General features: G+C 40.8%; 1 protein-coding gene across 1 annotated transcript in view; it reads right to left on the reverse strand.

Annotated features, from left to right (window-relative positions):
* The window catches only part of HGD (homogentisate 1,2-dioxygenase), a 42,988-nt gene that overhangs the window by 14,158 nt on the left and 3,621 nt on the right, over positions 1–25,209 (reverse strand). Inside the window, exons 2-9 of the mRNA XM_042903392.1 lie at positions 23,144–23,215; positions 22,235–22,323; positions 18,239–18,344; positions 6,121–6,180; positions 4,339–4,430; positions 3,159–3,193; positions 2,268–2,347; positions 1,343–1,442 (exon numbers count right to left, since the gene is read on the reverse strand). Of these exons, the coding sequence (XP_042759326.1) occupies positions 1,343–1,442; positions 2,268–2,347; positions 3,159–3,193; positions 4,339–4,430; positions 6,121–6,180; positions 18,239–18,344; positions 22,235–22,323; positions 23,144–23,215 (634 nt within the window). The remainder of the gene's footprint in view (positions 1–1,342; positions 1,443–2,267; positions 2,348–3,158; positions 3,194–4,338; positions 4,431–6,120; positions 6,181–18,238; positions 18,345–22,234; positions 22,324–23,143; positions 23,216–25,209) is intronic.

Here is a 25,209-nt window from a genome sequence, read left to right on the forward strand (position 1 = left end):
TTAAAAAATATAAGCCCCCAGCTGGTTAGTAAATTATATATATTATCCAGAGGGTACGTGTTCCATGGAACCTGGAGGCTATGCTGGCTGTAGAGCAGCAGGAAGCCAGACTGAAGTGGGAAGAGCGGGTGGTGAGCAGGATGACAGACGGCCCACCGTGGCTCCAGCTGCCTCTCTGCTGCCTCCCACCTTCCTCTGACTATTTGGATCTCCCCAGGGGAGTGACCAGAAGGCACATGCTGGCCTGGCCTGTTTTGCTCTAAAAAAGCTGTTGACAAGGAAAGGAAGAACTGGGAGGTGTGGCCACCACCTTCAGCAAACATGCCAAAGATGAAACCAAGGGCCCATTTTCCAAGCCACTCCTTTCACTCCAAGAGATGTTTTGAGAACAACTCCTACCACCTTCACTTCTCTCCTGCATCTTCTGCCTCCAGTTTGCCAGAAGAATCGGGGGTGGGGACCTTGATTCACTTTTGAAAGTTTTAATCTGCCTCATAGAGGCTGTGGTTTCTAGCTCCTTCATAGCTCTGAGTTAACTGTGTAGATTTTGTGGAATGTGATGAGTAGGAATGTGAAGTTTGTAGACTATTCGCACTTCAGCCTGTGTCCCCTTTCCATAGGAGTATAGCCCTTGTTATAGCTTTTCTCTACTTTATCGTCTACACACACCCTATTGACTTAAGAAGATGATCTCCCTCTATTCACAAAGCTCATTCCTACATGTATGTTTTTGCTTAAGCTGTTCCCTTTCCTTTTATTTTTCCTCAACTCTTTGTCAAGGATTAATCAAATCTCATGTCTTCTGTAAAGCTGTTCCTGGTGACTTGGCCCCCCAGTAACCCAAACTTCTACATCCTTCAGGATATACACTGTATAACCAGAAATCTATTTTACATTGTCTGCTCTTCAACGGTCTATATACTACTCTAGAGAGAGATTTAGAACATGTTGGCTTTGGTTGTTCACTTTTATGTATGTATTTTATGGGAAAAGGCTTGTGTTACCCTTGATGAGATTCCTGTCAGTACCCTCAGCACAACACAAGAGCCAAGACTAGCTGATGGATTGATATACCGATGAACTAATTAATGATTTTATTTCATCAGTTGGGTCGGCCATGACACTGAATCCCTGAACTTAGAGGTCTGAAAAAAATATTTGGGGTTGCTTAGGGAGTTCTAATAGGTTTCTGAACTTCTCAACTACACTTGGTCTAGACAAGTTGTCTGGAGAGGAAAGTTGAAATTTGAGTGAGATAATGAGGGGAGAAGGGTGTGTCACTCTCATGAGATTATCTGTCCTATCTCTCAAGGGAGCCTAAAAGCTTGTAGTGAAGATTTACCAATTGGTCCCAGGTCAGGCAACTCAAAGTGGACGCCGTAGACCTCCAGGATGTAGCCCCTGGTCTCCTCGAAGACATCTATGCTGAACCTCATTCCTCTCTGGAATGGGAAGCAGACACTGGTGAGCACTCCCAAATCATACCTGTAGCTATAAAGAAGACGCCCCAGAGCCACAGCCAGCCCCACATGCAAAAAGTACAGCTATAGTCTGTTGAGGTATGTTTGAGAGGTGACCGGCTCAAAGATGAGTTAAAACGAAAAATTTAGGGCGTCTGGGTGGCTCAGTCAGTTAAGCATCTACCTTCGGCTCAGACCATGACCTCATGGTTCCTGAGTATGAGCCCGGCATCGGACTCTGCTGTTCACGTGAAGCTCGCTTTAGATGCTTTAGACCCTTTCTCTCTGCCCCTCCCCCCACTTGCGCATGCTCTTTCTCTCTCAAAAAGAAATAAAAACTTTTAAAAAATTAAAAATAAATAAATAATTACTTAAAACAAAACAGACAAACAAAAAAGGAAAAGTACAACTCTTAATCACATCTATGACCCAAACCAATTCTAATCTAATCTCTCATTGGACTCAGAGATCCCAGTGCTCTGATATAGCCACATTTTTAAGAAATTAATCTTCACTGCACCCCCTCCCCCAATCCATGTGAACAGAACCTTGTCTAAAGTACATATAAGTATTTCGGAAAGCAAATTGACAATGCTCTTTGCTTTGTGATGGTGTCTTATTTTAAAACAAACCAGGCACCCAAGCCTGCTTACCCTTCGGCACAAGAGCCTTCTGCATGACTAAAGCTCCCTCTCCTTGCTTAGACACGATCCACCAAGAAATTTTAGAGTTGGAAATAACAGCAGCTGCAACATCTGATTGCTCCCAAATTAGGGAGAGGCAAGGGAGAGGGGACACATCACCAACCTGAATGACGCAGATCTCATTGGGCTGCACAAGCATCTTGCCAAACTCAGTGTAAATGAGAAGTTTCCCTTTCTGGGGAACTAACAAAAAAGACAGGGCAGCAGTGAGCAATTCTTCCCATGTGAGGACCACTTCATGAAGAGCAAAAGGCTTAAAGGCTGCATTTGATTTTTCATTCCAAAAGAAAAGAGCTTTATTGAGTCTCATGGAGGGAAATGGATATTCTGACAACTTAGGTTAGCAATTTTACTACCTAGAAGAAAGTGAAAGAAAAAAGTTGACTCTGTTTACTCTTGGTTGCCAGGAAAAGAGTTTGTATACACACAGTTTTGTGGATTGACCAAAAAGGGCAGCAGAAATAGGATGGAAAACCACTCATTTCTGGTAGTTCCAGCAAGAGTCTGGCATTTGCATATCTAATGTCTACACCAAAATGTTGACTTCAAAATATCAATACTGAAACCATCAAATAGAATGGGCAGACCAAAGAAATCTCTAACAGACATTCTGTTTTAGATGGCATCATGAAAATTTCTATTTAAACTGCAGATATCAATAACAGATGGTATATTATTGAGTGGGTTTGAAGGCAAATAGAGTTATCTTAGTAAATTAATCACAGGTTGGTATTACTCTTTATTTCCTTTCAGTTGCCATATCTCCCATGTTATAAAGGCCCAGCAGAGATAGGCAAAGGCAGAGAGACTATGGAATAAGTAGGGGCTTTGAGGTACACCAGGAATCTTTTCCAGACCACCAATGACCTCTAGACCTCAGTCTGCAGATTGGACTACATAAGACAGACTGAAGGATAAAGGAAAATAATATGTATAAAATAGAAAAGTAGCTTGTGATTGGGGACCAATTCACAGTGAAATCTTCAGAACTTACCAATCAAGAAGTCCCCATCTGAATTGTAAAAACATCTGAAACATAAAGAATAATTCCTGTGATTTTTCAGTTTTAACAATGTTCAGACAAATTAACTCACACCAGAAAATTGTTTACTACCCACCATGTGCCAGGCTCAGTACTGGGTATAAACTGGTGAATAAAATGACCCAATCTCTGCACTCATGCAGCTTACAGTCAGGAAGCTTACAGTAGGAAGTCAGATAGCAATCAAATAATTATAGAATATCATCATAAACTGTCATGGCACTATGAAAGTCAAGTTCAGAAGAATGGAAGAAAAATGAACCTGTTCTAATGGGAGGGGTCAGCAAAAGCTTCCCTGAAGAAGAGATATTTGACCTGAGATTTGGAGGAATTATCTAGGCAAGCGTTTGGGGAGTGGGGAGAACATTTCAGACAGAAACAACAGCACATGCAAATAAATGCTGTGAGGCAGGAGAACACATGGCAGGTTGAAAGAACTGTATGAAGACTACTGTGGCTCAAGTGAAAAGAGAGAAGGTGGAATGATGTGAGGCTGGACCCAAAGGTACATCTTCAGTGCTTTGTCATGGCTCAGAGAATTTAAATGACTTGCCCAAGATTACTCAGCTAGGAAGAGTGGAATTGGGTTTGGATGTAACATTCTGGTTCCAGAGGTAGAGTGCAAAACTGCCATGAGATTCTGCTTCCCCAAGAAAAGGCAGAATGCCATTTATATATTTTTCTGGTTCAAAAATTTAAGCTCCTCTATTGAGGAGTGTTAAGTTTGCACAATTATTACCTGAAGCCAAAGTCTGTCAGCCTGACCTACCACCAACTTGTGGCCCTTAATGCCTTCTCATGCAGTATGACTTTGGACTCAAAAACAGTCCTGGGGAACTTTAAGAAATTAGAGATATTCTGACCCAAACCTGGTTAAAGTCAAAATGCCTCTTGGACTACTCCACCTTCCCAATGCCCATCGTCTGTTTTCTATTTACATTGTTATGTGACATTTTTGTTTATGTTACAGGAGTCAGTCAAGTTTGAAGCCCTCACTTATTTTTATTAATTAATGTATATCAATGTTGCTCTGGGGAAAAAACAATAACATAAAACAACAACCTGGCTTTCACCCTCTCACCAGTAGCTCTTAGGGAATGGGGATGTTCTGCCCCAGTACTGAGCCACTTACCTGTTCCCCATGGAGGTGTTACACAGGAAAATATGGATGGCAAGCCCATTGTTAGACTTTATGTCTCCAGCTCCACACAAGGTGTGCAGGCCCTGGGAGAGACCGCAGGAGAAGGAGGGGTGAATGTGAGTATTGTCCAAGACGCCAGCCCTCCTCCTGGTCCCTGAGAGCCATGTGGCAAGGTTTTACCAGGGTCTGCCCCGTGGGACAAGTGAGACATTTGGGGTCCAGTCTGCCTCTGGGGAGCCTGAGATTTACTGTTTATGTTTAGTAGGTGGTGGCTCACCCTATTTGCCAGCCATGGCCCTAGATTTGGACTGTCTCAGTGGCTAAGATCACTTTACTTGGCATTTTATCAGTTTTGTGCTTAAGATCAACCTAGAGGAGAGTTTCTTTTGGAGGTAAAACTAGGCACCTAGGAGGCCTAGGGAGGAAGGTTGCCACATCAGTGTTCCCCAAATACACCTTACCATGTAGGCAGCCCCGTGCTTATACATAGGGTCAACCCTATTTTTTCCAGAACAGGGAAGTGGAAGCATTCTGACCAACTGTAATCCTCTCTGCTGATAATCCACAGTCCAAGAAACCTTAACACCTGGGTCTTCTCAAAACTCTCAGCCCCAACCTGCAAATGAGAAGCCTGAAAGGAGGGAGCTCTGCTCCTTCAGATATCCACAATTCACCCACAGTGGGGGATTTATTTTTGTATTTTAACTCAGTTTGCCAGTTTGGGGTCTATTTAGATGAGTCTACACAGAGCTTGGAGCATTGAATATAGACAAGGAATTTGCATGATCCAGAAAATTTGGCTTATGGCTGGGCACCTGGACTCTCCCTAAGTAAGCCATTGGCTGAGGTTGGTCTGCAAAGGCCTCCACTGGCTTCTTTGAGCCCCTCCTCATTGTAGCTCCCCTCCTTCTCCCCTACAATGTTTGCTCTGAGCACAAGTGTTCCAATACTCCCAGCCCTTATAAATACCAAGCAGAACTTGTGACCAGCATTGCATTAACTAGAGTTGTCGACCTGAGTTGATGCTATTCTAGCCCAAGGGTCCATTTCAGAAAGTTCATGAACTTGGATGGGGACAAAATTATATATTTATTTTGACTAATCTCTGAAATGTATCATTTGCTTCAATTAATATGAATGTAAGCAAAAACCCACAGAAATATTAGAAGTGCCTGTAACCTTTCCACTGATAGAAATCATGGGTTCTTTATATCACATTATAGTTATTATGGCTATTCCAGAGTATCATTTATGTTCATACTTCTAACAACCATAGTTATTAGATATTTTCATAGATCTTGTGATGTAGTGCATTAATAAGGAAGCATATATGTTACTATAAACCAAACCAAATTTGTTATTTTAATATGTTAATCATTATATTTCAATATAATCAGCTTCTTTGTAATTTTATGGAATTTATTTTATGCATTTAAAAATACAAGATTTGCCAGACTATTAAAGGAGTCCATGGGGGGAAAAAGGCTAAGAACCCTTTTCTAGCCAAAAACAAAAAACCTCAGGTAGGTCAATGCTCAATTTCCACTGGCCATTCAGAGATGTTGTAAATAGCTTACCAGTGCCCTTTGGTGTCAGGGGCTATATGGTGCCTAAATAAGACATCGCTCGGCCAGCCCTGAAAACAGAGGCAGGTGGTTCTGTCTTTGCTGCCTGCCTCTAAGTCTGCTTCCGCTTGGCATTCAGCCTGAAGATGGCTGGATCACTCACTGGGGAAGAAAAAGCAGAGGGCAGGTGTGGATGCTGTTGACTTACACTCACAAAGTCCACTTTCTTCTGAGACGTTTTTGGAATCTCAAATGGTTTCCATCGAAGCTGGAAAAAAGATACACATAACAGGAAAATTATTTTAGAAGGGGAAACCATAGACTTTCTAAACAAATAGCATCGACTACACAGAGAAAGGACAGCTGTTTCTTCTGTGTGGCTCTGACTACTTGTAATTTTGTTCTTTTACAATTAATAATTACCCATTATTTCCTAAAGGGTCTCAGTTGGGTTCTCTGTGTGTATGCAGTGTGTGTGTGTATGTGTGTTTAACCTATATGTATATATATTGTTTTCATTCTTTAGCACTTTAAATTTAAAAAAAAAATAAAAAAAGATCATTGCTTCTTATTTCAGAAGCTGTTTGTTTCCCTTAACATTTTTCTCAGGCACATCAGTGAGTTTTGACTGATGCTGCTTTTTCTGCTATTTATAATCGGCTTCCTTTCCTGGCATGCCAGCCTCTCTGTGTGGGCTCCTGACACTGCAGGGGAAGGTTCTGCTTCTACTTCCAGCCCTGGGAGGTTTGAATTACTTCTTTAAGAGAAAGAGAAAGCACCCAACTGAGGCTGGATTTAGTAAATGCAGCACCAAGGTTCAATTTCTTCACCAAACCCCACGTTTGTCTCCAGGCCGCCTGACAGTTCAGTTTAAATCACAACAATCTTTAATTTAATAATGAAATGATCTAAGGAAGTTGGGGAGAAAAATCAGCAGGTCTAGGACCTACTAGAAGTGTCAGCCCAGCACTTAATCAACTTGGCAGCAAGCCTGACCCAGCCAGGCTGGCAGCGGATAAACTGAGGAGCCTCAGGACATTGCATGGGGTGACCTGTGTCCCCATGGCTGGCTCCACTGGCTGTGGCACCTGGTCAATGCAGGTGAGGCAGGGCCTCTGCTCAGTCATGAGGCTCAGCTCATTTTGTATTTCAGAAAGGCAGCCAAGTGGGAAAGGAAGCAGCAAGTGGAAAGGTTGGCACTGGGATTATTCTGTCTCTCTGACATACACGGTTGGGCAGGAGTCTTTATTTTTTAAAAGCAAAGCAGAATTATCTCATTGGGGGACTACTTAAAAAGGTTGTAAAATGTTGATTTGAAAGACATTGTTGAAATCATGTCTCAGAAAGAAGGAAAAGGTTTAGGACGAATTCCTTTAAAGATGATGTTTTCTGGGGCAGTAGGGAGAACCTGAGAGCAAGGATCTAGGAAAGGGTTTCTCAACCTTGGCACTACTGACACTTTGTATTGGATAATTCCTTGTTGTGGGAGGCTGTCCTATGTAGTGTGGGATGTGTGGCCGCATCCCTGACTGCTACTCACTAGATGCCAGTAGCACTCCCCCAAGTTGTAGCAACCAAAAATGTCTCCGTAAGTTGTCACATGTCATCTGGGGGACAAATTTCCCCTGGTTGAAAACCACTGACCTGGGAGGATAGTCCCCTGACATTAGGAAAGGACACAGCTAAGCACTGCTAGTTTTTTGAGAGGAGGTTCTGATCCACTACTAACCACTACATGCTGCTTCCCTCTATAGTAGCAGTGTGCAGAGTTTGTAAACCCAGGAAGATTGTCTGGAAGATTAGACTACTGAGAATCTTTGTCTCGAGAAGAGTTATCATTTCAGATTTCCCAATGGAAGGGATTTAACCATCAGATCAACGATTGCCTGGGTAACCTTTAGACCTATCCAGAGATTCTAAACCTGCTTACCCATAAGTCACCCAGAAGGTCTTTGAGACCCAAGACCAAATTAGATCAGAATTTGTTCAGTATTTTATAAAAGCTCTTCTAATGGGGCAGCTACAGTTTAAGAATTGGCACACCCAGCCAGAGATTCTGTGATTCTCGTATTGCTGAACCAAGCATCATGTTCAGAAAAGTCCACTAAGTCAACCAATCAACCAATTAATCAGTCAACTAAATTGTGGTACTTTGGCCAGATGTGGCAGTAACATGCCAGCTACCAAACAGCAAGAATGTTTAAATAATATAAGGATTTATACACCTAAGAAAAGAGAGCAAGAGAAATAAATAAGAGAAAAAAGGAGAAAGAAAGAAAGAAAGAAAGAAAGAAAAAAGAAGGGAAGAGAAAAGAGAGAGAGAAGAAATTCCAGTAATAGGAGAACTGTCTGATTCGTTGCACTGAAACAACACCTTTGTAGATCTTACTGAAATTGAAATACCTGTTGTGGGTAGAAATAAAATCCTGACCCCTAAAGAAGAGGTTTATCTTTTGTGAGTGGGAAAAACTGAACCAGAGAGGTTGAGAAGTTGGTTCGGTGGTTTGTGCTGGTCAGTTTTTCAGTTTTCTGTAGCATATCAGCTCTCAAGTCATGAGGAGAGAGCTGGGGGAGGCAGGTGTAAAGGCACCTGTATGATGATGTGCGGAGCATGGCTTCAACAGGACCCACATACTAGATGAGGAACTACTTCCTTCATACTACCTTGAAGAACCTTCTCTAATGCACAAAATAATGCCCTTCAAATGATAGAGATGGTATGGGAAAGAAGTAATTTATCTGCTGAGTCTGATGGCAGTAGATTGCACAGGGTCTATATTAACGTATCATGAAGGATAATAAAAGCTCAAGCTGGTTCTGATAAACCCAGTGCCAACAAGAAGAAGCTTTTGATCTTCAGGCTAGAGATTTGTGTCAGGAGCTTCAGTATAATATGTTGTTGAATGCGAGGAGGGAGATTTGGGGAGAGGATAAACGGGAAGAACCCATGAAGTGGAGGGTAGAAATATCTCTTGCTAAAGCTAGATGTTGAGCTTAATTTCATGGTGTGGAAAAATAACCCACTGATCCAAGGCCAGCCCAAGGGGGCTGTGCATTGGGCTGAGCCAGGGAGGAGACCTGGATCCTGCTACTGCCTCTGTTTCCATTTATTCTGTGGCCTCAGTCAAGTAATTTTCTCTCTCTGGATTTTGTATCTCTTCTTGCATATAACAGTGGGGTGCTAGAGGAAACTATAATTCCAGAATTTTCTTCAGAGAGGAGCTTCTGAAAGTGATAAAGGGTGCTTGCTAATTGATTTAGTCCTATAAATTTTTTAACAATTTTATTCTACTATATATTATTGCTAAATAACTTCCCCAGAATTTAATTATTAAACTTTTCAAAAATAGTGAAAATCAATTATAGTACCCAATGCAATGTCTTGACTATAGAGGATATTAATAAATTTCTGTTGAATGATTGAATCTATGAATAAATAAATATAAGGCACTAAGAACATTGCCAATATGTCAAAGAATAAGACTAAAGCAAATTTGTAAGATTACTTGGGTCAAATGACATTCAGGCAATAGTTAGTAAATTGGCAAACATTTCTAAAAGTCCAAAGATGTTTTTCTAGAACGTAAGTCAATTTTTATATGTGTGAGAAATCCTCAGTTCTTCCATATCCTTTCTGATTTTCTGTCTAGTTGTTCTATCAATTGTTGAGAAAGAGATGTGGAAGCTTATAACTATAATTGTGAATTTATCTGTTTCTCCTTTCAGTTCTAACATTGCTCCACATATTTTGTACTGTATTCTCCAAATTCCATTGGAAAATAAACTTTTACTTACTAGAAATGAGATGGTTAGAAATAATTTGAAAAGCATCTTCAAGGGAATTAAACATTTAGAATTAGACGTTAAAAAAATGGATGCCTTTTAAGTTTATTTATTTTGAGAAAGAGAGAGAGAGAGACAGAAAGAGAGAGAGGATGAGTGAGGGAGGGGTAGAGAGAGAGAATCCCAAGCAGTCTCAGCACTGTCAGCACAGAACCGGATGTGGTGCTTGATCTCACGACTGTGAGATCATGACCTGAACTGAAATCAAGAGTCAGATACTTAACTGACTGAGTGACTAAGCACCCCAGAATTAAATATTTTTTAAGGTCACCAAAGGAGAAAAACAGAGAATTAGTGGCAACATTTAGTGATCAAAATTTGAAATGCATACTCAAGAATGAAAAGAAAATTAGAGAATTGGCCTCAGTGTTTCCAGAGTGAGAAGATCAGGAGTTGGACTGGATTAGAATGTCTGAATATCACTTTCAACACTAAGATTCTTTTATTTACTGAAATTTCCTCCAAAATTGCCTGGGACTCAATTAGATTGGATGAGTTAGATACTCTCAACAACAATGGCTGACTAGAGGTAGACATATCTTTAGAAGTCTATACCGTCTATCTAAGAATTTTGGAGTAACTTGTAGTTACAGAGTGATCACAGTGTATAAGCAATTATTACCAGTAGGTATGGGCTAGGAGAGGCCCAGGCTATTACTCTACAGTGAGTTTTAGTCCAGACTAGGGAAGGTGTGTGTATTTGTGTGTGGGGTAAATAAAATAAAACAGTGGCTCACTGAATTCTTCAGCAAATTTAGTAATTTAAGAGAAAAGCCATCATGATTTATGTGGAGAAAAATCAGGCTTTGAATGGCCCACTGGAGTTCTCTGAGATAATAGGCAAGAGCTCAGGTAAGGAGGATTCAAGTCAATATACTTTATTTAGACTTTCCAAAGTCTTTTGTGAAGCCACAAAAATGATGAGACTTCATGAGATTTGACTGACATTTTTTTCAAAAATAGAAACCTGGATTCCCATTTGACCTTCCATTACTCAGCACCTCACGTAGAGCAGGAAACATAGTAGTCACTCAATTAATATTTGTTGGATGACATTTAATTCTCACAACAACCTTCTGAGACAACTATGATTGTCATCTCTATTTTAGAAATGAAAGAATTGGTGGTTTAGAGAAGTTTTCTCTGCTAAGAATGGATACCAACATTCTCTCAGTCTCTCTTAGTAACCTATACCTTGAGCTTATCTTGATTTGCTTCCCAAACTATTCGTGCTCTGCTTGGCTCCTGAACTCAGGGTTTGCCTTCCTTTAATGGTCTTAGACTTGGTCTTCCAATCTCACCCTTATTTACTGCTCCTTCAGTGCTAAGTTGCCCTGGGCCAATCTGACTCCTGGGACCCAAAACTTGCTAAGGTGCTGTGGTATCAGTATTATTGTTCAAGCCCCTATTAATTCAATCAAATGACTGATTGGACCTCTCTGTGTGTCAGGTTTTATGCTAGGTGCTGGAGATAAACATGACAGTCTCTGCCCTTAGGGAATCTATTACAGAAGACCCTGGAATTGTGGGCACTTTCTGATAGGAAAATAAGGAAATAGGTAAGTAGAAAGGACTTTGGAAGAGAAATATAAACAGGAATGTTCACTCAAAGATGTTTCCTGACACAGAGTCTATTTAACATTCTTATACATGGGAAATAAAAGATATGCACAATGAAATAATCTGGTTTTCAGAAAGCTCCAACAACTTTCCAAGGAGTGAAATGTAAGCTGATGCAGATGTACTCTAAAAAGAGCCAGCAAGCTGTCCCAAAGGGCTGAAGGGAGCAAAGTGCACTGTAATATTGGTAAACACAAGTAAGTGAATTTAGAAAAATGCAATCTAGTCTGTTTATAGGATGATGGGATCTGAACTATCAGGGAGTCAAGTCAATAAATGCTTGTGATTCTACTATTTGGAATAAGGCATGTGCTGAACACTTCAGGTCATATGAAGATGATGGAGACATAGATCCTATTCTCAAATACTCTGGGAAATATTGAAAGGGATAAATGAAGGAAGTGGTATTTAAGATGAATCTTAAATTATGAGTGGGATTTGGATGAGTGAATATTTGTGAGGGAAAAAGAAAATTCCAGGTAGATGAAAGAGCATAAAGCACTACGGAAGAAAAACTTAGGGTATTGCCCTGAAATGGCAGAAGTTCCAATATGGCTGGTATGTAGGGGATATTAAAGAAAGTGGACGATTTGAAAAATATGATAGTAAATTAGGACTCTTAATTGCCTATCTTGGAAGCCTGTACAGGAAGAAAAGAGGGAAGACAACTGTTTTCGGCTCGGGACATTGAGGAGATGAGGATTGTACTTAGCCATAATGATTATAATAGAAAAAATGGAAACACTCTATCTGACAATAGAGGAATTATCTTATAAACATACATTGGATTATGATGTCATATTAAAAATTATCTAGGGGTACCTGGGTGGCTCAGTCAGTTAAGCGTCCAACTAAAGTCAGTTAAGTTCAGGTCATGATCTCATGGTTTGTGAGTTCGAGCCCCGCGTCGGGCTCTGTGCTGACAGCTCAGAGCCTGCAGCCTGCTTCAGATTCTGTGTCTCTCTCTGTCTCTGCCCCTCCCCGGCTCGTGCTCTGTCGTCTTTCTCTCAAAGATAAATAAATATTAAAAAACAAAATTAAAAAAATTATCTATACTTGGGGAAGCTCAGTTGGTTGAGCTTCTGACTTGGGCTCAGGCCATGATCTCATAGTTCATGGGTTTGAGCCCTGCCTGCATCAGTCTCTCTGCTGGCAGCACGAAGCCTTCTTTGGATCCTCTGTGCCCCTCTCTCTTTGCACCTCCCATGCTCACACTCTCTCTCTCTCTCTTTGTCTCAGTAAATAAATAAATAATTTCAAAAAATTATCTATACTCAAGGAGTTTAAAAAGACATGAGAAAAGGCACAAAATATGTTTAAATTAAAAAACCACGATGTTAAACTGTATTACAGCATGATTTCATTATAGTTAATATATATGTAGCTGATTTTTTTTCAATTGAGGTGTAGTTGACACACGTTATATTAGTTTCAGGTGTAGAACCTAGTGATTTGTCAAGTCTATGTATTATGCTATGCTCGCTGCAAGTGTAGCTGCCATCTGTCACCATACAACACTATTACAATACCATTGACTATGTTCCCCATGCTGTGCCTTTTATCCCTGTGACTTACTCATTTCATAATTAGGAGCCTATATCTGCTCCTCCCTTTCCCATTTTGCCCATTCCCCCACCTCTTTCCCCTCTGGCAACCATCAGTTTGTTTTCTGTATTTATGGGTCTGTTTCTGCTTTTTGTTTGTTTGTATAACTGATTTCTTAAACAGCATTGATACAAGATTATTTACAGCCCTTCCTCTGCCCTTCCCTGCTCCTTTGGAAAATTGATTTGCCCATCCTCACTCCTCTCGGGTCTGGTGAACTGCAGCCTCATCATACAGATCCATCTTTCCTGGGAGTTTCCTAGGAAAGGGGGTGGAGACCTACACAGTCCGTTCTTGCTCCAGAGGCAAAAGGGAGGGGAGGAAGAGGAGAGTTGTGAACCAGCGGTGGGTGGGGCTGAGGAGCTTGGGGAGCGGTAGCTGAGAAAGGACTCTGGATGGAGGGGGCGGGAGTCTGGGGAAACTGGGAAAGGGGAGTTTACCAAGTGTTCTTGTAGGTCACATATTGGGTATTCTTTAATGCTCTCCAGAGAAGCAAATGAAGATTGGAATTATTTTCAATTACTTTTGGTTTCTGGCTGCATAGGACCCAGATCTTATTTACATATATGCACCAAAACCAAACCAAACCAAACCAAACCAAAACAAAACAAAAACCAAACCAAAACCAAAACCAAAAAAACTGAAAAGAAAGAAACCAAAACATTAGAAGTGGTTAACTCTGCATTGGTGCGATTATTGGGCATTAACACTTTTATGTAGGTTTTGAATATATTAATGGGGGTGCATTATTGTTTAAAATATATAATATAACATATATGATATAAGTAGTTTCAATCGAGTGGTCTGGGCAGGCTGAACTGCAAAGGGTTAAGGAGTGAGTGGGGGTGATAAAGTGCAAGAAATATGGTGTGAATAGGAGAGACTTGGTCAAAAACTTAAAGAGGTGGGAAAACCCAAGACATTTTTGCAGAGAGGGGGCTTTTAGGATGGTGAGATCTGAATAGTTTGACAAATTAAACAGCAAATGCCCTGGGAGGGTATAGGTTTTGGAAACATTTTTGGTAATTTGCATGTCTTGGAGGCAAAGGAAATTTTATGGTTTGGTCTTCAATTAGCTATGAGGTGTTTATCACTTGGTCCAAATTATACTGGATGAGAACTAAGAGTAATTCCTTCAGCTGAGGCTTAACTGGCTCCAGTCTGGCTTTCCAAAAGTCCAAAGTTTAGGGCTGCAGTATTAAGAAAGATAAACTTTAAAGGACTCTGATTTTTAAAGGGGAATGTTGATTCAGGAATGCGAATTGAAATCTGCAAAATCACAGTTAAATCGGATGCAGATTTCTTTGTTAAATTCTGATATTCTCAAAGTTAGAGGAAGGTACATGATGAACAAAATTAGGTATATTTCTTATGAGAGATATTAATGGATTGGATGTGTTATGTCCACAGGTTGAATCTAAGTACACTCAAAAAAAGTGTGCATTAATTCTTAGACAATTGATTAAATAGATGCTAAGGGAAAATAAAGGTTTGAGGAACATCGTCCTCAATCTTCCTGGGTAGGTATCAAAAATGACAGTGATGATAGCATATCCCACGATGCTCTCTTGGAGGAAACATTAGGTAATTCTTAAGTCTTCAAATTCCCAGAGATGACTAATGTGGGGAGTTGGTGAAGCTGATGAATTATTTATTTTGGTCTGTGACAGGTGAAGACATACCTACAATACAGACTTAAATGGGAAAGGACTGTCAGATGGGTACCTAATTATAATTGTCTCAGACTTTCTTTATGAGTCTAGTGTCCATATTTGGAAGAGGTTATAAGACGGGAAAAGTGATGAATGCAGATTGCTGTGGTTATTAATGAAGCGTAATTGGAAAGAGATGTTAACTTGTCAAGAAGGTGTAAATGAAAAGACAAAAAGATCGATGCAGCATGAACAGCTAGGATGTGTGTATCAGGGCAAAGGAAGTAGGATGGCAGGGGAGGTAAGTCATGGAACAAGAGGATGATAAACCACTACCTTGATGGAGCTGGTGCTCAGAGAGGCACTGGTGAGTTCTGGGGCACAGCTGTCCCACCGTGTGTGAGCACAGGTCATAAATGGGAAAAGAGGAAATACTGGAGAGGAAAGTCATTCAGTGGCCACCATACAGAATGTGTTTGAAGGAATTCAAAACAGGGAAAAAGTATCAAGTTCAAGGAGAAGTTCAAAGGGATGCTAGAATGAGAAACACAGAGAAGGGAGAGGAAACAAATACATATTGAGTGTCTACTACAAAGCAAGCAGAAACTGTTGATGCCTCTACATTAACTCAGACTTTTTAATGTAGTTGCCTCCAACTTCCCTCTCAAAGTGCTAACTAGTTATAAAACAAGAAAATAATATACACAGATGGCATACTTGATGCTCACCTATGACGAGAGACTTCCATTTTTACTTTGTGAATTTCTACGCCATTTGAAGCTTTGTAAGTATATATTATGTTTTTAACAAGACAAAACCAGAAAAATTCTATCAGAATGCGGTTAGCTTCCATAGATAAGCCACCTGTGCCACAAAATAATCACTGTAACGGGGTGTATTCATGTTAAATAAAATGTATCAATAATTGGGGCTCCTGGGTGGCTCAGTCAGTTAAGTGTCTGACTTTGGCTCAGGTCATGAGCTCACAGGTTCATGAGTTTGAGCCCCACATTGGGCTCTGTGCTGACAGCTTGGAGCCTGCTTGGGTTTCTCTGCCTCGCTCTGTCTCTGACCCTCCTCCTCCCTCACTCTCTATCCCTCTCCCTTGAAATAAATAAACTTAAAGAAAAAGAAAATGTATCATTAATAGTTATAGAAATAATAATGTCTAATAAAAGGATATTACTGAGAATGTTACATATCAGTGTCACATTTTCCTTAGGTTAGGCTTAAAACCTAACCCCCAACCCCTAATAAACTATATAAAATAACCATAAACCAATCTATAAAGACGTATTAAGGTTTTAGAGGTTTTGATGACTGGTGTGGATGATATGAGCAGTCAGGGGCACTGAAACTTCCCACTCCTCCTTATTTACCACTAGTTATTTGACAGTTACCATAAAGGCCCCATGATTTGAATTCCCAAACATTTACCTATGGCCTTTTTCTATAATCCTTCTTTTAGTTTACTCAATTTAGTGTAGTTTGCTCTCAAATTTAGTGTACATAAGAATGACCATATGGGGTGGCATACAGGAAACCATGTATCCTTTAATTTATGGGTAATTCAAGGATTTTGCCCTTAATTTTTGTCTTACTTGCTGATTCTACAACCACCCTGTTCCTTTGTATGATATGAAAGTTGGCTCTACTTGAGAGAACTGTCAGAAACTTAATTGGCTATTCCCTATGTTGCCTGAAGAAAAGAATAGGGAAACTTTTGTGGCCCAAATACCCTTTCAACTTTCCCAAACTAGTGTATATTAAATGCTTATTTAGCCTGACCAGGAATCCTACCAAAGTACAGGTATCTGTCCTTTATATTTTCTAACAGAAGATAGAGTTCCATTATTAAGTAATCAGGCCTATTTATTGGTCAAAAACAAACAAGCATGACCATTGTAACTCTGAGAGAAATTAGAGAATTTGAGATGTAACCCATTGAGGAATCAAGTAGATTCCCAGAAAATGAGCGGTGACTTTCGCTAGAATGATTTCTGGCCCTTTCTGAGATGAGTGGGGGAACTAAATCGTTAAATGTGTGAGGTAAATGGTTAAATGAGGATGATCTGCCAGATGCATTCCTAACTTGAGGATGGGAGAGAAAGTGGTCAAATGGGATTGGATTAGGAGGCCAGGTGAGACTCAACGACGAGGCGGAGACGAGACGGAGACAGGGACCCCACGATGGTTGTGCAAATTGTGTTCTGCACAAGAGCCCTGGCTGGAGGAAGGGGGAAGGGGCAGGAGAGGAAAATCTGGCTTTGGGTCTTGGCAGGGGACTGTGTCTGCAGGGTTGGGGGTTGGAGCAGGGGCTGACCTTTCCCATATGCTGAGAGGCAAAAATTGGCCCGTGGTGAATGGGGAGGATATTTGCTACATGCATTAAACTTCACACAAGTTTAAGGGTCAGTTATTTAGATAACATATCCTGGTTGCAAAATGGCTGTGAGATGGCTAAACTTTTGTTAACTTACATTTTGTTTTCCACTCCGAATGCCTCCCTTCCTGTCCCTGTTGGAGAAGGGTGAGTAGCATTCAAGCAGGTACTCAGTTCCCTGAGACTTCCATAATGAGGGAAAAGCTGGAGCAGAGCAGGAAACCAAAAGTAACTATGGCTCTTCTGGCTTTTTTTTCTACAAAAAATATAAGCACTTAGGGGAAGGCGATTTGTAGGTACAGACATAATGTCTTGGTAACCCAAGAGGAGGTCACAGATTTCCTAGGGCTGTGGAAAGGAAAGAAAGAGAGAGAGAGACAGAGAGACAGAGAGACAGAGAGACAGGGGCAGTGAGAGAGGGAGGGAGAGAATTCCAAGCAGGCTCTGCACTGTCAGGGCAGAGCCCCATGTGGGGCTCAATCTCATGAACTGAACCAAACTGTGAGATCATGACCTGAGCCGAAATCAAGTCAGACACTTAACTGACTGAGACATCCAGGCACCCCTAAAATAACATAAAATGAAAAAACAAATTTACCTGAATATAAAACCCGAGATTTATATGTACTACTGGTGCCTTTAAGTGAATATATCAAAATGGCTATATCAGAGTCAGGGGTCTTGCCTCCTGTGTGCCAGGCATGTACTGTGTGAAGCATGTTCATACCTGTTCTTTCATGTAATCGTCACAACAGCACTGCATGGCAGATGTTGTGATCACCCCAGTTTACAGGTGAGATACCATGGCTCAAAGACCCAGCAAGTAAGTAGAGGAGCAGGGATGCAAACCCAGGTACGTTTTACTTCCTGCATTATATACCTGGTATCAGTGACATGTACCCAAGCTCAGAGACAATGGGAATATACTAGAGTTCTCAAAGGTAAAAAAACAAAAACAGAGCTCAGTCCGCTATAGCACTGGGTCCATCTCATTACTGCAAACTGGGTATATAAACACACACACACTCATTCATGCATGTGAATTCCAGTTTTCCCAGCAAACAATTCCAAAATTCCCAGCCAAGTATGAGCAAAAGAACAGACACACTTTAGCATTTACTTTTTACAAAGTGTCTAATTTCTCAAAGACCAAGGTTTGACTTAAATATTTATATTCAAGGCTTTGGATACCTGGTATGCACCAGTTCACAGGACCATTTTACCTGGTTAGGGTCAGGATCAACTTCATCCCAGTTGTGAGTGACATGGCCTTGGTCAATGGACTCAAAGGGCTTGTGGGAAACTGAAGGTAGAATCCGATACAGCCAGCTGGGGGGGAAACAAGGACACATAAGCCTTAGGGTGGTGTTATTAGGGATACACAGACTGGCTCAGGAAGTACCATCAGGAAGATGCTCAAGTCAACAACGATCTGTGGGCTTTAATGTGAGAAACAATGACACAGCATCACTTCTTAATAGCCACTGCTGCCCATAACCCTGGCCTCTTCCCACCTTTCCACTCTGCCCATTACTCTTCAAATTGAGCCTCTGGCTCTTGGTTGTTCCCATACTGACAAAAAAATAAAGAATTGTCTTTTCCAATGACAACTATTAAGGAAGGGGAAGTATCTTGAGGGATATCTGTACAGGAAAATCCATAGAAAAGCATTAGTATATATACGTCATTGGACACTATTTCTTATTCTGGAAGGTGAGGACAATGAATCCTACATAGACCAAGAGAATATAGAGTGTTTCTTTGTTATTTTTGAAATATAAATTTTTTCTTTAAAATTATAAAAGCAATACAGGACTACGGTAGAAATAATTCAAGAAATTCAAAAGTCCCTAAGGGTAAATGGCTCTTCCAATTTCTCCTCCAGTTTCTTCAGGGCCAATTATCAGAAGCATCAGAGCCTAACAATGTTCTTATATATTCTCTCAGATATTACCAGTGCATATATAAACAAAATTGCCAAATCACTGTACCACTTTATTCTCACAACAATACTGTGTGAGTGACTGATGGCTCGTGTCTTCACAAATAGGAGACATTATTAAAAATGATTTTGGCCCTATAGGCAAAAAATAGTATTTCATTTTTATTTTGTATTTCCTTTATTATGAGTAAGGTCAAGAATCTGTATGTTTATTGGTTCTTTGTAATTTTTCTATGAATTACTTGTACAAGTCATTTACCATTTTTTAAATTGGGTTATGTATCTTTTTGATACTAATTTGTAAGAGGTTTAGGACATTAACACTCTGTACTCCAAAATTATAAGATGATCTGTCCATATAGTCTTACAGTTAGTAATTTCTTTCTTTCTTTCTTTCTTTCTTTCTTTCTTTCTTTCTTTCTTTCTTTCTCCTTTTCAAGTTTTGTTATCTGTGTATGTCAAGGTCTGAGCCAAAGATCTCCGTGCCAGGACCCAGATCTCAGGCTTCAGGAAGAGAAGATGCAGGAATCCTGAAGAGCACCAGAAGAAGAACCATCCAGAAGTTGCGAGGGACACTGGAACTTGCTAAGTGGGACCCAAGTCCTTTCAGAGACCATTACTCTGGCAGTGTACAGAACAAAAAGGAACACTACTTCTGACAATGGGAGACTAGACCTGCTTAAACAGCCTCTGGCCCCTTAAACCCTAGGACAGTCTACTTCAAGGGGTGGAGTTTGCCTGGCCCTACACTGAACCATTTGGGAGATAAAAGGGCTAGATTGTCCAGGTTCCATTTGATTCCTCCAGTTCTAAATGATGTGACCTCTCACCTTGGACTTTATCCTTATGAATAAACCAAGCCTCTGTAGTTTCTAGTAGTTAAGGGCATGCATACATATCTAAGAAACAACTGTGTGACCCTGGGCTAGTTATGTTTCTCATCCTTATCTCCTAGGATTATTGTGAGGATTCAGAGTTTATGTATTTAGAGTGCCTGGAACATAGTAAGTTCTCACTTACTAAATGTGTGTTGAATTGTCTGCCTACCCCTAATCATCTGGGTTTTTAAGATGGTCCAGATTTTCCACATTCTCTGTCCTGACTCTCCCCTCATTACCTGAGGGATCAGCTAACAACCTGATAAAAAGTAACCCTTGATAGGTATAATCTCTGAGAGTTTTGTGAGGCCCTCTACTCTGTGATTTAAATGAGAAGTGACTCACTGTAAGAATTCCAGGCTTACCTGGTTCTATCTTTCCACTGGGGATTTTGAGCATTTTCACAAAAATTATTGTGGATACTTTTGGAGAGTTCTAAACAGATGGGTGAGCCATGCCTAGTGTCCCTTGTTTTTTAGCTGTTTATAAAACTCCCCAGGCAGCACTACATTACCCTGGACGGAGATTTAATTCTGATTCAAGGAATGGTGCCAGCTTCTTAATGAAATGCCAACAGCTCCTTTTCAGCCTCCTGGAACAGAGCTAAGCTCCTGCTGGCTGAAGGTATCACTGAATAATGGGGGTAGGCAGCAGAATCTGGAGTCCAGGTGTCCCATTATTGAATGGCCATAAAGTCAAGAACATAGTCATGGAGGCTAGGTTGTCATAAATTAAAATGAACAGGAGTTGTCAGTGTTCCTTCCTTACCTTGACTGGAATTGCAGAGACAGAGAGAGAGAGAGAGAGGTGATTAAACGATAATAGAATTAACCCCTGAGTTTTGACAAGTATGGGAAACGATCTCTTCTTCCCTCCATGCACATATCTGCCAAGACAGAAGCAGTATTGTTATGGATGCCATAGCTCACACTCAGTTCTCTAACAGCCTCCTAGGGGTACCCTGTATTGAAGGGAGAAATACTACTATGCTGACAGTAATGGTGATTGGAATAATTAATGTTAATTGAGCACTCACCATGTGCCAGGCAATGTGCTAAGTACTTTATATGCACTCTTTCCTTTAATCCTCACCACAACTATGAAATAGGTACTATCGTCATCTCTTTGACAAATGAGGAACCATAGGCTCTGAGGGGGGTAGATGACTTGCTCAAGGTCACACAGCTTAAAGGAGAAGGAGGCATGATTTAAACTCAGGGGACCTGACTCCAGAGTGGGCATAATTAACCACTAAAGACAACAACCTATCGTTCGTGTGGTCCATTGTGCTGTCGTAGTCACTACCTCATTTGCTCCCTAGGAGGAGACTGTGGAGGTAAAGCCAGTCCCATCCACTAAGCAGTACCAGACCAACTGCCCTCCTCCCCAAGTCTCCAAAATTAGGAGCACTCCTCTCCACAGATGCCCTAGCCTGACATTCCTATAGTTTGACACTACTTGTTTAAGTACGACACTTACTGCCTCCCCAAACCACAACATCTATTGCGTTCAACCTGCCCCATAGGAGTAAATCAAGGGAGTGAGTTCATTGACCTGGCTTGTGGGATTAGAGGAAGCATGCAACATGACACATTTTGCTAATGAATGTGCTGGTTTCCAGCAAAGGCAAATTCCAAAGAGTAAAAACCTTATTAATTCAAACCACAAGAGGCCATAATAGATGACCTTTCAACTGCCCGAGGTTAGTTATCCAATATTTTCATGCAAAGAAATAATATTTCTAGTCAGCTGAAGAAGATATTACACTGAATCATCTGTAAGTTTGAGTTACTCATTATTTAAAAACAAACAAACAACAAATCAAAATTAAAAATTCAACTGGAAAACCCTTTGGGGAAGGCCAGTTTACTGGGGACATTTTCTTTTCTTTAAAAAAAATTTTTTTTAGCTTACTTATTTTTGAGAGAGAGAGAGAGAGAGAGAGAGAGAGAGCACATGAATGGGGGAGGGGCACAAAAAGAAGGAGACACAGAATCTGAAGCAGGCTCCAGGCTCTGAACTGTCAGCACAGAGCCTGACGTGGGGCTTGAACCCGTGAACCGCGAGATCATGACCTGAGCCAAAGTCGTATGCTCAACCAGCTTAGCCACCCATGCACCTACTGGGGACATTTTCCTTTGGAGACAAGTGATAATTTGTAAATGGAGCTGGACATGTGTGTTTTCCAAGACTCTGTGCAGCTGCTTCCTTACTTTTTTCCAACAGTGACTTGATCCTAGCTGGAGACAAGGCCTCCCCTCACAATTACCCAGAGTACAGCCTGTGAAAAGCAGAATCTTCGGCAGCCCTGGGAAGCGATGGCCCAGATGTAGGAGCCAGCACTAAGTACTAGTCATAAATCCCACAGTCTTCAGGTCAGAATTAATCTAATCCTGTACCTTCTCTTATTTGTGCTCCGTGGACAAGTGAAAGCCGATCCTGAGAGCTGCTCAGCATACAGGTTATAAGGGCAGACTTGAGGATTGTTCTAAAACAAAGGAGGCAATAAACAACATCACTCCAATCAGAAAAGCATCTCACCTTCCTGCAAACAATTCAGTGGGGGAATTCTGTCCTGGATGAGGATGCTCTGGTCCACTGCACAAGACCATCTTCAACCCATATATACTTTTTATAACAACTGTTTAGGTGACTTTCCTCATGTTTAGAAAAGCAATACATATGTAATACAGAACATTTATAAAATATAACCCATGATCTCACCATCCAGAAATAACCCAATGTTGTCACACTGGTACATTTCCTTCCATTCTTATCCTCCAAAATAAGGATCCAATGATGGATGATGTGTGTAGTCCTATAATGATCACGAAATTTTTTTTTTTTTGGAAGAAACACTATATCATGAGCAATTTTTTCATGCCATAAAATATTCTTTAAAATTTTTGAAAATATTTTGTTTGCCATACTTTTGTTATTGTAACCAACACTAGTGTAAACATCTTTGTGGATCCATTTTTTAGGACTGATTATTTTCTCATCATTGTCATAACTCATGCCATTTAAGAGAACTATAAGGAAGTCCTCTTAACCTTGAGCCTAGGGGATCCTCCTGAAAGTCTTACAGTTAGTCTTGCTATTTCAGATTGGGTGCTTTGCCATAGGTAACCACCATCCCACTTTAATCTTTGTATTGGCATTGTTGTGTATCCCAAGTATCTTAATGAGTTGTGAAACTCCTAGACAGTTCCCAGGAACAATGGTGAGTAGATGCACTTTGGCCTGAGGGCTGGTTATTCATTCCTACAAATCAGAGCTCTCTAAGCTGATATTCTATTCATCCATACCTGTCCTTCTGGCAGCGCACCTGGGCAGCGAGGGTCCTCTGAGGCACATTCATTCCCGAATCCAGAAATGTACTGCATATGACAAAGATACGAAGGCTGTCATTAAAGTATTTAAAGAGCATTTCACAACATTGATAGTCTAATGAAGGTAAGAATTTCTATAAGGACATGTGTTTGTGTATGATGTTCCATATGTAATATGTTTGCTATGTCTTGGCATGTGAACCATCTAGGAAAGAAAATATGCTCTGTGTGAATTTTTAAGACCACCAATTAGGGACACCTGGGTGGCTCAGTTGGTTGAGCGCCCGACTTCGGCTCAGGTCATGATCTCGAGGTCTGTGAGTTTGAGCTCCGTGTCAGGCTCTGTGCTGACAGTTCAGAGCCTGCAGCCTATTTCAGATTCTGTGTTTCCCTCTCTCTCTGCCCCTCCCCCCACTCATGCTCTGTCTCTCTGTCTCTCTCTCTCTCTGTCAAAAATAAAATAAACATTAAAAATTTTTTTTAAATTAAAAAAAAAGACCACCAATTAATTGGGAGAAGACTCCTGAATATTGCATAGACTTTCCACCCTTAGCTATACTTAGTTGATTTGTGGGTTTGTTCTTAATTATTCCACCCCAAGAACAGGTTTTTTAATTATCTTTCCGCCAGGGAGTTCTGGAGAAAGGAGATAACTAGGCATCACCTCAACTCCAGATTAGTAGGATCTTGCTGGGCCTAGACTGCAACCTCCCTGTGTGTGGAGCTCCATTCCCCTCCATGCTCTGAAACAAGCAACTAAAAATAGGCATGTGGATCCAGTCTACAGCAGAACGCTTGAGGGAAAGATCTCCAAACTAGCCTTGCTGAGAGGCAGAAGCCTATATTTTCTGATTCATCTATGGAACACTTGTGTACATATTTGTATTTTTGTGGATACATGGAACCAAAATCTGGAGATATAGGTGGCTTTCACAAGTGCCAGACCAGAGTCTGTCCACAGTGGTACAATGGAGTCTATTTGATTGCTGGCTGTTTCCTTTATACCTAGAGGGAAAAAAAGTTAAAGACTTTCTCAACAAAGTAAAGTATGGGAGCCCCTGAAATTTATTCTTACAGCACTTAGCATACCTGTGAGCTCTTGTTCACTGTCTGGCTTCTCTGCAAGTTGGTAAGCCCCATGAAATCTGTAGCAGTCTTGTTCGCCTGGATGTGCCCTGTGCCTGATTTACCAGAGGGTACTCAATAGATACCTATTGTTTGATTTAGCCTTTCACTTAAAGCCTATTCTGAGTGTATGTATGCTGCTGTAGGTGGGGTTTCTCTAACTCAAATATTTAAAAATGGCTATTTTCTGCCCATAGTTGTTCCTAATAAAACGGACTTAATTTTAGCTCTGGATAATGAAAGTGCAGCCTTGCTCTCGGAGTGAAATGCCACCATCTGAGCACATGTCTTTAAAAGATATAAGAAGGATGCTAGTGGGTGGAGGGTGAGCCCTCCAGAGTTCTCAGCAGCATGGAGACGGATGAGCTGAATGCAATATGCCTGGATGTGTGAGCAACGATCAGGCCAATAACTGCTATATTTGGAAGGAATATCAAATGTGAAATGTTATGACCTAGAAAGCAATGGAAGTGAAATTATTCTTTTTGCCTTCAGACACAATTTTTTTTTTTTTGTACTTTGGAAAATCTATCAGCACTAAAAACACTGAGTTATATTATACACAGATAGGTTAACTGCAGCGACATGCAGTTTGGACTGATTTCTTTGGGGAAATGGTAGAGCATTGCGACTCTCCACTGAGTACAATTTTCTTCTCTCAGAATGGGCCTCACGCTCACTGTCAACAGGAATGAATTGGAGTTGCTGAGAAATGGTAATGACCCCAAATTATCTTCAATTCCGTGGAATGGAATTTTAGACCAATCTGTGACTGAAGCAAGCCATTGAGCATGACAGCGCCCTTACTTTCTTTGTTCAACTGCCACATTGTTTCTCTCTGCAAGAGAGGCCGGGGAGTTTTAAGTGTTGAGGCATACAGCTGAACCTTCTCCAGTCATGGGCGGGTTTACTTATTA

This window comes from Panthera leo, chromosome C2 (genome assembly GCF_018350215.1).
Source record: "Panthera leo isolate Ple1 chromosome C2, P.leo_Ple1_pat1.1, whole genome shotgun sequence".
NCBI classification, from domain to species: domain Eukaryota; kingdom Metazoa; phylum Chordata; class Mammalia; order Carnivora; family Felidae; genus Panthera; species Panthera leo.